Raw genomic sequence first — 13,446 nt, 5'->3', positions numbered from 1 at the left:
CATACAGTTGTTAACAAAAACAAATTATTTTAAAGTGGCTTCCTGGATGGTGATTGGAAAATAAAGTTGTTTTTCCAAGAGAATCCAGAAGCAAGTGAGGAGTCTTGTCCTGTGACAGGATCCACTTCTGCAACTACTGAAGATGGTCTACTGACAGCTTCAAAACGGGCCTTGTAGATTGTCTACGGCTTAGGAAACCAGGCTGGGCTAATTCCACTTCCCAAAAGGAAGCAGATTCCCATCCACGGAGCTAAGTTTTACAGCATTTGCTGCTACAGCAAATACTAGTTCATTTCAAATCCACTTTATTAAGTCTTTTTAGAGTACTTAAGGAAACAACAGCAACAAACCCACAACATACCCACCTGACTGCCCATCTCCATTTCAAAATTTTGGCTTATCTACTCAGAAAGGGCTTTCTTCCTTGGGCTGCTTCAGTTGTAACTAATGCAGAAGGGCTCATGTTGACACCGGCAGAGGCTGTCTAGCAGAAATGCAGCCAGTGTCCTTTGTAACAAAGCGTCTTCAGTGGGTTTTCACTATCCTAGCTCAGAGAAAAATATACTTTCTCTAGATCTTTGCTTAATTCTCTTTCTCAGCTCATAATTCCTATGCCCCAGGAATTAGGTCTCAGCCCTAGTTGTGGTTCAGCCTCAGGACAGGATGGAGCCAGGAGGAGTAGAAACATATAAACACTTCCCTGAAAATATAATTTTTTAGTACAAAACATTCAGCATGGCTTAGGCACTGCCAGTTGGCAACACCTATAGAGCCTGACAAAATGGATGCTCTGGTTAACTTTTATGTGAGTTTTCAGAAAACACTACTACTCACCTACAACAGTGAACATATCTGAAATCATACTGGCTTTAATCTTCAGGTCCAGAGGCGCATCACTAACAGAACAGAGAAAGAAGAGAGCAGTCTATAACTTTAGAGGTTAACAGAATGGCTGTCCTTAATGGGCCCCAATACAGCAAAGCTTCCAAATGTCAGTGAGAGGCAACACATAAAGCACATCAAATCCATGGAAAAGGAAAAAGAAATCTGGGCAAAAATGCTAGAAATAAAACCCTGGTGTTAAACTCATCCTCTGCAGGGCAGGCCGAGCACCAAGGCGTTGATTCCCTGACATGCAATCTTTCTATTCCAGAAGGTCTTGTGCAATTCAAATTTTGCACAAGAATACTGCTTCATTATCACTGCGGATTTTAGAGGTTCAAACATTTAATACGCTCTTTTATGCCTGTGCCCATCATCCAAATTAGTTTTTACTGCTGCAATACTCAAATCACATTCACATGCAAGAAAAGAAACTTTGGCCACCTATTACTTTTTCTTTAAGCCTTCATTTTCTGTTCTAAATCAATCTTCTGAAGCTTGCAGGCTTGCAAATGAGGACAAAAAATACAAGTTATACCAAAATACCACCAGATGATGCAGCAGAACACACACAGAAACAGAAACAAGACGGACGGAAAGCTGGAGGCCTCTCTGGGGCAGTAACTGCCATGCTGGCCTTGGCGTTGAGGTGTTCCTCCATGAACCAGGGCACTCCGGCTGCTAGACCTGACACATCACTCTGGGGATCACTAACATTGTATGCTATACCTTGCTGGGCAGTCTGCAAACAGCTGACTTAACAAAAGTGTAGCACGACATCTGAAGCATCTGTAATATCTAGCTCTACACTTTGCTACTGGGGTTAAGCCAAACTCTCACCCCACAAAAGCAGTCAATCTGTCTTTCTTTGATTATTTGGCATTTTGCCAACATTTCTCATCCTTAAAAATGCAGCAGCTGTGTGGTCTCTGGCATAAATCTCTAGGGTCTCTAGCTGTTTACAGAAGCGTATAGCTAATAGAAACTCTGGCTGTAGCTGCAGATACAAGCAGAATCTTCTCTGCTATTGAAAAATATGTTTCTTTCCTTCTTCTAAACAATAGATAGGTTAAAAAATTGTTTTTTAAAGACTGTTTGAAGTTTTTGGACTTTAATCTTGGATGGCTACCAGGACATGGATAGGGCAAAAGGACCAGATATGATCTACACTACCCTGGGCCCAGCTCTAGACACCTTTACAGTATACGTGGATTTGAGTCTGCACAAACCTTTGGTAATAAAGGAAATATAATACCTCATGTATTTCTTTAGCCTTAGCAGAACACCGACAAAGTTTTAAAAAAGAAAGAGAGAAATGGGGATAAAAATAAATGCAAGCATCATCCCTTAGAAGCCCAACAAGACAGTAAACACAGATTGCAAACTGACTAGTAAGATAGGGATTCACGGTTGCATGGACTTTGACAACATACCACATATCCCCCAAATTTAGAAATTCTAGTCATCTCTATCTAATAACTAGGGGAAAAGATCTCCTAGTGTCAAGAGAAATGACCAAAAAAAAAGTGTTTTAGTGCTACTCATTGAAGGTTTGTCCTTTCTAGTTGATGGAAGAGACTACTCACCAGGCCAAAGAAGGAGAGAGATTCACCTCCAACAACCATGGCTTCAGAGAAGAATCTATGAGCACATCAAAGCCATAGAGTTCTAGAAATACAACATAACACAATACACAAGATCATTTTCCATGTCACAACTGAACAAAGATCTGGAAGATTCAACCCAATCAATTCCCATCAGAGGCCTAGAAACTTGCTGAGTATAAGTAATAAGTGGAAGTAGAAGCAAAGAATCTTTCAAGTTCAAGAGAAATTAATCAAGCTCTAGAGATACTAAGAAAACAATGCTATAATATTCCACTGTTTTTTGGTTTTATTCTTGGTGGGGTTTTTTTGGTGAAGATGATTAGCTCTGTGCTAACATCTGTTGCCAATCTTCTTTTTTTTCTCCTCCCCAAAGTCCCAGTACATAGTTGTATATCTTAGTTCTAAGTCCTTCTAGTTCTTCTATGTGAGCCACTGACACAGCATGGCTCGATGAGCAGTATGTAGGTCCGTGCTCAGAATCCAAACCCATAAATCTGGGTGCCAAAGCAGAGCACGCAAACCCAAACATTACGCCAGCAGGCTGGCCCCTCTACTGTTTTTTTTAATCATCCACTCTACTGTCGTTCCTGAGTTCTAAACAGAAAGTGAACTGATTCTAGGAGAGTCAACAAGCATGATTCTGCTGTGCTTATAGGTTAAAAAATGTTGGGACAGGAATGCAACAAGTAGATCCAGTATCAGTGCTGCTTTGGGCTTGTTCTGGATTGTATTCCCCCACCACTTACCCGCGATACTATGAAAATAGAAAATTCTACTTAAGGCATCTCTCTAGGATGCTTCCATCACATTTTCTTAAACCAAGATCTTGCTTTTGCAACCTAGATCAAGACGACACCTAAGTATAAAATGTATTTATTTTTTCCCCTCTTCTATGGTTTCAATTTCCCTTTGAAGACAGAAAATAAAATACACTGGCCCAACATAGAGAAGATACAGACAAAAGAGAAAGGAGGGAGCTAGTGGCAGGAGAGCCGGACTGTGACAAGCCATCTTGCACTACTATTATTATTTAAAGGAGGGAGCTGGAGATCACATTCCCATGGCTTCTGGATTCTTTGCTGATTCTCTTACCCTAACTCCCCAACTGTTGCAAAGAGCAAAGCAAGAACTACGAGTAGGCTTTTCTCTCAGATGCAGGGATGAAAAGCTCCCTTTGGAACCTCAGCTGGCAATCTTTACTCTCATTATTATTAATGAGACCCTCTCTACAGAAAGCATAGTACATAGTCCTCCATAGTATCTTTATATCAAACATGTCGGATTTTCAAACATCCCACTCTGTGCCCCTTAAATAAACTCTTTACACCTTCTTTCCAAGAGAAAAGACTAGCTTCCCTACAGTTCAACCAGAGGTCACAGGCCACAGCTCACACCCACAGAACACAACCAGGTATTTTCTAGAAATTCACTTTGAAATAAATTTCTTTACTTCAAAAAAGATTTTCCCATTTATCAAACCTCTCAAAAACTAGGGAAAAAGTGTAGGCTCCAAAAATATAGTGCCAAAGACTCTTTTCCAGAACACAGGAAGTCTGATGTAGTACCAAGAATCCTAGAATGGGAATCTAGAAACCTGGATCTTTGCCATGAATCTACCACTTATTCACTGTGGAAGCTGGGAAATCATTTCTCTCTCTGACATTTCTTTAGCATCCTTTGGTTTCCTTTATCGTCTCTGGTAATCACCATTGTCAGTATCTGTATGTTTAGTAAACCTATATCCAGAACTCCTATTTATGTACTATGGATTCATATTTGAATTCTCTCTAGGGAGAAGTTTCTAAGAATGACTTAGCTTCCATAGTACTTACCTAAGATTCCATTTAATTTGCAAAAATAATCACAAACTATAAGAGTCTGAGATGGGATTCACCTTCATGTAACTACACAAAAATTAAAATATTATCTATACTTTAAAACATAAAGAAAAGAAAGCTCCTTCACTTATCTTCTTTTGGCAACAAATTCATAGCTTTTATGCCAAACATCCTTCTGAATATTTTACCTAATCTTCAGTCACCCCATAGAATATTTAGTTTTAATCTGAGAAAAATCTTTTGTAATACAGCACTAAATAAAGCATTTAAAAGAAAAAGCTAATTGCAAAATTTACAAGTCCATGTTAATATTACAGAAGCAAGAGAGAACATAAGGTGAGTTTGATTCAAGAAAAATAACATTCTCTTCAGTTTTTAAAAGCTGAAGCACGGGATTCAACTGTTTCATAAAGCGGTAATATTATCAACAATAATAGTATGAGGAACAGAGTGAAAATAATAACTGATGTACATATCAATCAGGCGTGCAGAATCAGCCACAAATGAAGACAACTGACATCAGCACATCAATCAAGGAGACCCATTATTTAAACACCTCACATTAAGAAGCCAACACATTTACTTAACCGTTTCTCAAATTTAGAAGCTAATTCTAAGAATCTCAGTTGAAAGGCTGAGAACCAACCTTCTGGGAATCAAGGAGAAAAAAATGATCCTAAGACAGGAAACACCCTTTACAGTGCCAACTTAATTTTTACCCAGGTAAACAAAACTAAACTATCTCAAAATCAGCTTTGAATCTAACTACATCTGCACAGGCGCCAGGCTTGGATCTACTATCATCTAGCAGTGGGAGAAGAAACAGACTGGTGTGTGATGGCACCACGACACAGTACAAAGCCCAGCTCTGGGGGTGGAAATGGGGGAGGGGAACGGGGTGAAAAGACAGCATTCGTGTCAGGGTTATCTCTTAAAATAATCAACTCAGCTTCAGAAAATTAATTTGGGTCCTTGGCAGGCTTCTAGAGGCCTTACAATGACCCTTTTAACTTATGGCTGGTCTTTTCTGTGGACATTAAAGGCTTTAAAATGTAAGGAGTAGGTTGGACTGAGAATATTAAACCTCCTCCCCTTGTAATGTTGTGTGTTTTAGCAGTAGTGCCCAGAATTTCAAAACTGAGTATCCAGGATGAGAGCTACTATGTTCCTGTCATTAAGGGTGCAGGCAAGCTAGGCTTTTCCAGTTCTGAGAGTTACTTTCTTTGCTCCTCTGTGCTGTCTTCATAGCAACAGAAGCGCTAGTATTTTTTAAGGACTGTGGATACCCCCTTATTCAACAACCGTTCCTCAGGAAACTTTTCCTTGGTGAGAAGTACTTCCTTCAGCCCCCAGCCAAATCAAAACAAATGAAAATTACACCAGTGAGTGGTAAGAAAAAGCTTGACTCCACCTCCTACTTTACACTAGTGCCCTCATCTCCCTATTTCGTTAATGCAGCTTCTTGAAGAAGCAAGCTACTCTTTGCTATCTTAACTTTCTTAATGCTTATTTGCTCCCCACCCCATAAGAATTTGCTTCTGCTCCCACTCTCTCATAACTAACTGTTCTTACTCTGATCACCAAAGACTACCTTACTGCCAAGCCCAAGCATCTGAAACTTGACCACCCCTTACTTATTGGAACTTTTCCTCCCTTGGGTTCCAGGACACTGCTCTCTTCTGATTCTCCTCCTTCCTCTCCTTCTTTCATTCTTTCTCTTCTGCCCAGCTATTCACTGGTAGGTTTGCTCAGGGTAACATCATCAAGTGTCTCTCCTTCTCAATTCTACTTCTCTTCATGTATTCTCATGGCTGTAATTAATATTATGATAATGACATTCATATCTGTATCTTTAGTCAAGTGTCTCCTGGACACGAAATCCATAATTCCAACTGCCTTCTAGACAATTTCACTAGGACATCCCACGGGTACTCAACACTCAACAAAACATAACTCGTTACCTTTTCCTGAAACCTGTTTGGCTTCCCCACTATTCTTCATCTTGGAAAATGATAACCCCATCCACCAGTCTCCAAAGCTAGAAACACTATCTTTACCACCTCCCAAATCCAACACATTACCAGATCTTTCTCTCTTTGTTTCTCTTTAATCCGGCCTAACTTCTACATTCCTTTCTGAAGCATAATTTACATATAATGCAATGGATAGACCTTAAGTGTACAATTTGATAAGTTTTGATAATTGAATACATCCATGAAACCCATACTCATATCAACCCACACAGAACATTTCCATCAACCCAGAAATATCCCTCATATCCCTTCCTGGTAACTACCCTGCTCCCCACATCACACCCCCAGACAACCACTATCCTTCTTTCTTTCACCATAGATTAGTTTTGCCTATTCTAGAATTCCATATAAATGGAAACATACAGTATATAGTCTTTGAGTATGGCTTCTTTCATTTAGCGTGGTTTTGAGGTTCGTCCATCTATCATTGTTTCTTGTTTTAAGAAAATTTTTGTTGTTAGTGCCATCGAGTCGATTCCAACTCCTAGCGACCCTGTGTACAGCAGAGTAGAACCCTGTCCAGTCTTTCTGCACCATCCTCTCACCTCCCAGTGCTCTATCAGACAATGCTCCATTGCTATTCGCAGGGTTTTCATGGCCATTTTTTCAGAAGTGGGTGGCCAGATCCTTCTTCCTAGTCTGTCTAGTCTGGAAGCTGTGCTGAAACCTGTCCACCATGGGTGACCCTGCTGGTATTTGAAATACCGATGGCATAGCTTTCAGCATCACAGCAACACACAGCCACCACAGTATGACAACTGACAGGTGGGTGGTGTGGTTCTCTGACCCAGGAAATGAACCCAGACCACGGCAGAGAGTGCACCGAATCTTAACCACTAGACCACCAGGGCTGACTCTAAGACAGGTTTATTGAGGTTTAATTTATACACAATAAAATTCATCCATTTAAATTGTACAGTTTGATGAGTTTTGACAAATGTATATAGTTGTTTAACCGTCTCCACAATCAAGATACAAAACAGTTCTATTGTAAACATTCCCTTGTGCCCCTTTGCAGTCAATCCTCACTCCCCATCCACTAGCAGCCACTGATCTGATTTCTGCCTTTCCAGAAAGTCAAATAAATGGAATCATACAGCATGTGGCCTTTTGAGCGTGGCTTCTTTCCCTTAGCATTGTACTTTTGAGATTTATCTATGTTATTCCATGTAATCCTTCCTTTTATTGCTAAGCTGTGTTCCAGTTTATGGACATACCACAACTCATTTATCCATTCAACAGTTGATGCACATTGGGTTGTTTCCAATTTTTGGCTATAATGAATAAACATACTATAAACATTCATGTATGGGTTTTTGTGTAAACATATGGCTCCACTTCTCTTGGGTAAATACCTACAGGTGGGATTGCTGGGTCACAGGTAAGTGTATATTATCACTGCGTACCTCTTACCTCCCAAATCATTTCCTTAGCACTAGTCTCTCTCTACTGGAGTCCTTTCTCCTCATGGCCATGAGGATTACTGTTCTATAACATAAATCTAATAGCTGGATATAGACAGGCAGTGAATTGGCCCAACAATAGACACTGATGTCAGGTTGGTTCCTGGAGGATTTTAAATTAGTCACTTCTAGTAATGTTGTATAGTATTCCCCTTGTTGTAATTCTGGTGTGGCAAGCTTTGGGTCAAATCTTGATAAAAGTTAAAGGAAAAAATAATAATCCTATTGCTCCCCTTCTCAAAAAACTCTAGTGGCTGTCTATTGTTTTAGGATGAATTTAAATGTGTCAGTCCTTTACAGTCAGGCCCCAGTCTACTTTCACCTTACCTCCTGCAACCTCATACTATGCAGGCTACACCTACTCACATTGAACTTTCCATTTCAAAAAATGCCACATGCTGTCATGACACTGTATTTTGCATGTCATACTCCCTCTGCTAGGAATGGCTTTCCCTGGCTCCCCTAGGCACAGCTGCATAACTCTTGTGTATTCCCAGAGCACTTAGTCACTCCACTACTTGTACTGTCATTTATCATCTCATGTCTGCTCCCCACCACCACTTGACGGCAGGTGCTATGTCTCATTCATTATTGTAGACCAAGCAGCCTACACTATAAAAAGCACATAGGAAGCAATCAAGAAATACTGAAAGAAGAGGAAAAACAGAGGAAAAAAAAAGAAAGAAAAAAACTTTAAGTGAAAAACACTGTACAATTTTTGAGAAAGACAAAATAATTTGCAGCTACTCTCCCAAAATAACCCTGATCACAAGACTTGAAAAATTCATAATAAAGGCACCAATCGTAAAGAAAATAAAAGAAATCTTTGTTAAGATTTTTATATATTAAGACATATTAAGGAAAAACTTGATAGAAGATGGTCTAGGAAGAGAGAGGAAAAAAGATTTGCTAGAGAAAATAATAATGCATCCAAGGCCTGAGAGACTACTAAACTCGTCACACCACTGATTTTGAAATCAATCCACTAACCTTCCCCAGAAATAAAGCCCCAGCTGAAGCTGTAATCCCTGAGGCAGTGGAAAGTGCTGACACTAGCCAGTACTCACTGTCATTCAATGCTATTGTATAAAGGAAATTCTTTTCACCCTGGCTTTGGATTTGAGTTGAAAACCTAAGGAGGAAGTCTCTATCTGGGGTCCAGAAGGAGAATTTAGAAAAAAGCAGATCAAGATCCCTCAGGAAAATGAACTAAATAAAAGAAAAAGCTCAGAGCCAATTTGTTAACTAGTCCAATAAATCAACCGGTATCTGGCTACCACATGTAAAGGTAGATCTGAAAGGAGCATCTAGGACTGGGTACCGTTGATTAGAGCAGAAAGAGTTCTCTTTTTCAGGCCTGATCTGCTAGAAAGGATGATATCATTTTTCCTGAGATCCAGTTACAGGAGAGCAGAAGGAGAATCCAGGATATGGGGTATGCCAAAAGTGGCTGGACAGATCAGAACCTGTCTTTATGTGGGTGGAAAAAGAGCCAGAGAGACCTGGCTCTCAACTTGGCTTTGCCATTTATTAACTGCATGACCTAGGACAAATTATTTAACCTCTCTGAATCTTTTTTCCTTGTCTATAAAACATGAGTAATAAATACCAACAAAACTGTTAAGAGGACTAAAGGAAATAACCAATGAAGAGTTTGATAAACAGTAGGTACTTTCTACTAAATCCCTTCTAAAATAAACTTCCCTTCCCATCTAAACCAGAGCATGGGATAAACCAGAAAAGGAGACTATCTCAAAAGGTGAATTGTTTGATGACTTTCATTATTTTTTTGTTGGTCAAGTAGTTTACATTATTAGAGAATGTATGCTGCCCGCTTTCATTCCTTCAAAAATATTTTTGGACATCCTCCCTTTAAGAATGTCAGCTTAGGGGCTGGCCCTATGGCCGAGTGGTTAAGTTCACACACTCCACTTCCGTGGCCCAGGGTTTTGCCAGTTTGGATACTGGGCGCGGACCTAGCACTGCTCATCAAGCCATGCTGAGGTGGTGTCCCACATAGTAGAACCAGAAGGACCTACAACTAGAATATACAACTATGTACTGGGGGGTTTGGGGGAGAAGAAGGGAAAAATAAACAACAACGGATGTTGGCTCAGGGCCAATCTTAAAAAACAAAAAAAGACTGACAGCCTATCCTGTGAAATGGTCTAAAGCAGTATCAGTAAAAGGCCAAACCAGCATACATTCAACAAAGAAAGGTGTACTGAGCATGGTTTGTCCTGAGCAAAGATGTCATTGGTCTCTGATCCAAACAATGCCAGCTTCATCAATTTTACAAGGCGCATGACAGCTGATTCATATGATCCCAGGCTGGAGAGGACCAGAGTCATACCCTGTTACTTCAGCCATCCTCACACACACAGATAAAATCCCTGTCAGCAGCAGCATCTTTAAAGGACAACTAACATCCTGTTGTTTTTGGCTGTTTTTCTCCAACTGGTCAAAAAAGCTGTTCTCATAGCCAGTTACTGCACAGTGCCAATTTCCTAAGCGTATTTAAAGGGTTGCTGTTTAAGCATATATTTCACATGATGCCACATTTTCACAATCTTGAAGGCAGTGACAATTAGACTGTCAAAAGTCTGTTTTACAAGGAGAGGCATCAAAAATTCTATAACTCGAGTCCCATGTTTAAGATGACTTGACTGCCAAGACCCATCTTCTGACCCTTTTCTCCATGCTCAGTCTCTTTCATCTGAGTTGTCTCACTCACTAGCTCTAGAACTTGGGGCAAAAGTTTTAATTTCTCAGGGTCTCCATTTCTTTATATGGATGAGGTATTCTCTGAAGTCCTTTCCAGATGTACAAATCTATGAAAAAGCATTAAACGGCTAAGTTTCAGATAGTTTGTGAAGGTTCCTAAGTCTACATTTAAATGTTAATAATACAATACAGGTATATGTTTACAGCATCCCTTGTAAAACTTAGTTTAAGAGGAACAAATTCTTATAATCTACACCTTGCACACAGCAGCAACTGAAAAAAGTTAAATGCATAAATAAACAAAAAATGGAAATATTGATGGTACCTGGAAACATAGTTGGACATTACAGGTGGTAGGGTGGGAAAAAATCATAGGACAGAAACACTTAAGACAGTAATGGAACGCTCCTGGCAAAGATCCACAATGTGGCAGGGCAGAAACAACAACCAAAAGAATATAGTGAACCCCGTCACTGGACTACTGGCTTCCTCTAAAAGCACCAATGCTCTGTTCAAGCCAAATTCTTCTGGGAAGCTCACAATTCCTGTTTACTCTAAAACAAATGAAAAAGAAAAGAAAAGAAAAAACCCAGCTTATTCCGTGTAACTTAAACCCCAGGGGAGGTTAGGAATCGGTGGGAGGCAAAGAGATTCACACAAATATACACACGTATACAAAATCATATCTGAAGGGGGGAGGTTAATGAAGCACACAAAATCCCAGGGCTGACAGGAAGTGGAATTAGAACCACAAAAGCCAAGAAGACAGTCAACAACTTAAAAAACTCCAGATGCATGCAGTTTATTAAAACTGAACACAAGATGGGAGGGGGAAAGGAGACCCAAGGCTGATGAAACAGACTTAGGGGATGTTTCACTGAGTCAGGGAAAGTCACTGCTTATTTCACATCAGAACTTCTATTGCCATTAAGTTCAAGAAATTCTTAAGCTCAGGTAATAAAACAAAATAGAGAAAGAAACATTCAGAAGACCTTGTGATGGTTTCTAGAACAAAGATTTTTACACTAAGAGCTACCAGAAGTTTACCTCATATAAGTGCCAAGTAGATGTGGAAAAGAAACTTTCATTTATTTTTTAAATCTAATAAGGTTTTTGAAGTTGGAGTTATATTCCCCGTGCCCACTCCTCAGTTTGCAATAATTCTAAAAGCTCTAGGGCCATAACAAACCAGATCCACTGGGAAGCCAACTGTCAGGTCATCAAAAGGCAATTAAAGTAAGTACCAATCATTCATTTAATATTTCCTGAAGATCCTCTAATAGCAAAAAAATGCTGCTGTGCATGGGAGGGGCAGAAACGAGGGAGACACTGTTGTGTCCTCAAGGAGCTTTTAGTCCAGTGGGGGAGACAGACACATAAATGGGTACGTGACCACATGCAGGTACCACTGCAGATATGAACAGAGGAGTACGGGGGGCGTGAAGGCTAAGTCTGCTGGAAGACTTACAAAAAACTTCACAGAAGAAGTGATACCTGACTTCATCTTGAAAAGATGTCAGTAATCTGTTAGATACAGTAACAGGAGAAAGGTAGTTCAGACACAGGATAAAGCAGGTGCAAAAGAAAGGACCTGGGAGGTCCAGGGAGATGGTGAAAACTTTGGTTTGGCAGAAATAGGGTAAGAGGGGAATGGGAAACACAGTGACTAGTAAGAATTCAAAAAGATAAGCTCAGAGACTACTACGGAAGTATATGTGAAAACACAACATCACAATACGATAGGAAGAGAATATAACAGAACAAGTACAGAACAGCAGGAGGGAGGAAACACCAGAGGGCACTTCGTTAGGCAAGGATTCCTAGAAGAGGCAGTGGCAAGCGGAGTCTTAGAATATAAACAGGAGTATGCAAGGCAAACAGGAGGAGAGTTTTCTAGATGAACAGCAGAACTTATAAAGACACACAAAGGTATGGAGTGCTCAGCGGTACAGTTGGATCACAAGGTGTAAGAGGGGAAAGGGGACTCTAGAAAAGTCAGCTGGGGTCAGATCCTTAGAAGCCTTAAAGGCATATCAAGTTTCTATTTACTAAAATGCCTAAAGAGCCATTTAAGGGTTTTAGAAGACACGAACATATTTGCATTTAAAAAGGATATTACAACCTCTTCTTGTCCCATATAATTTTAGGTCCTGGTTTATCTACCATCTTCTATTCAGAGTCTCAACACTTCCCTGTTTAGTGCCCCTCAAGTACAGACTGTTAATGATAATCCATTAAGGAGATCAAGAATTATAATGTCTAATTATAAAACTAACAAAAAAATCTAATTTTCATTGCGTACAAGTTAAGGGCCAGACACCGTGCCAAGTGCTTTGCGTGCATCATCTCATTTGCTCTTCATGGTACTCTTAGGGAGCAGGTACCACCATTGCTGCCATTTTATAGTGGAGGACCCAGGATTAGAGAACCTTGCTAAAAATCAGAAAACTAGTAAGGGGCGCAAATAGGTTTCAAACCAAGTCTGTCAGGCTTTCAGGCCCATGTTCTTTACTTTCCTGTTCCCCTGCCTCTGAAGTAAGTCATGACTCTTGTATCCTTACTACTGTGTTGAATTATCCCCCCATCAATGACCCTAGTAGGTTTTACTAGCATAGCATAACACCTGCTGAAAGCCTATGTGACTTCAGCGACACTCATACTGGCAACTGCTAAGGAGTTCTCATCTACACAGAAAGCAAACGTAGACAGGCACCCTTGGCACTACAGTCACAGCCGGCGGATCAGGAGGCAACAAGCTTCCTGCCAGTAGCTGTGAACTGTTTCTTACTCCTCTGTGCAATCAGAGAGTTAGGCGTGGGAGGGAAAAGGAGAGGAGAAGGAAAAGGAAGAGAAGAAAGAAGAAGAGGGGGATGGGGGGGAACCCACTAGAAAGAAGACT

General features: G+C 40.2%; 1 protein-coding gene across 1 annotated transcript in view; it reads right to left on the bottom strand.

Moving 5' to 3' along the window:
- The window catches only part of TTLL5 (tubulin tyrosine ligase like 5), a 273,379-nt gene that overhangs the window by 211,190 nt on the left and 48,743 nt on the right, over nt 1-13,446 (bottom strand). Inside the window, exons 12-13 of the mRNA XM_046647530.1 lie at nt 2,469-2,550; nt 835-896 (exon numbers count right to left, since the gene is read on the bottom strand). Of these exons, the coding sequence (XP_046503486.1) occupies nt 835-896; nt 2,469-2,550 (144 nt within the window). The remainder of the gene's footprint in view (nt 1-834; nt 897-2,468; nt 2,551-13,446) is intronic.

This window comes from Equus quagga, chromosome 20 (assembly GCF_021613505.1).
Source record: "Equus quagga isolate Etosha38 chromosome 20, UCLA_HA_Equagga_1.0, whole genome shotgun sequence".
Classification (NCBI taxonomy): Eukaryota; Metazoa; Chordata; class Mammalia; order Perissodactyla; family Equidae; genus Equus; species Equus quagga.
Note: the sequence above shows the minus strand (reverse complement) of the source record. Positions and strands in the feature narration are given on the sequence as shown.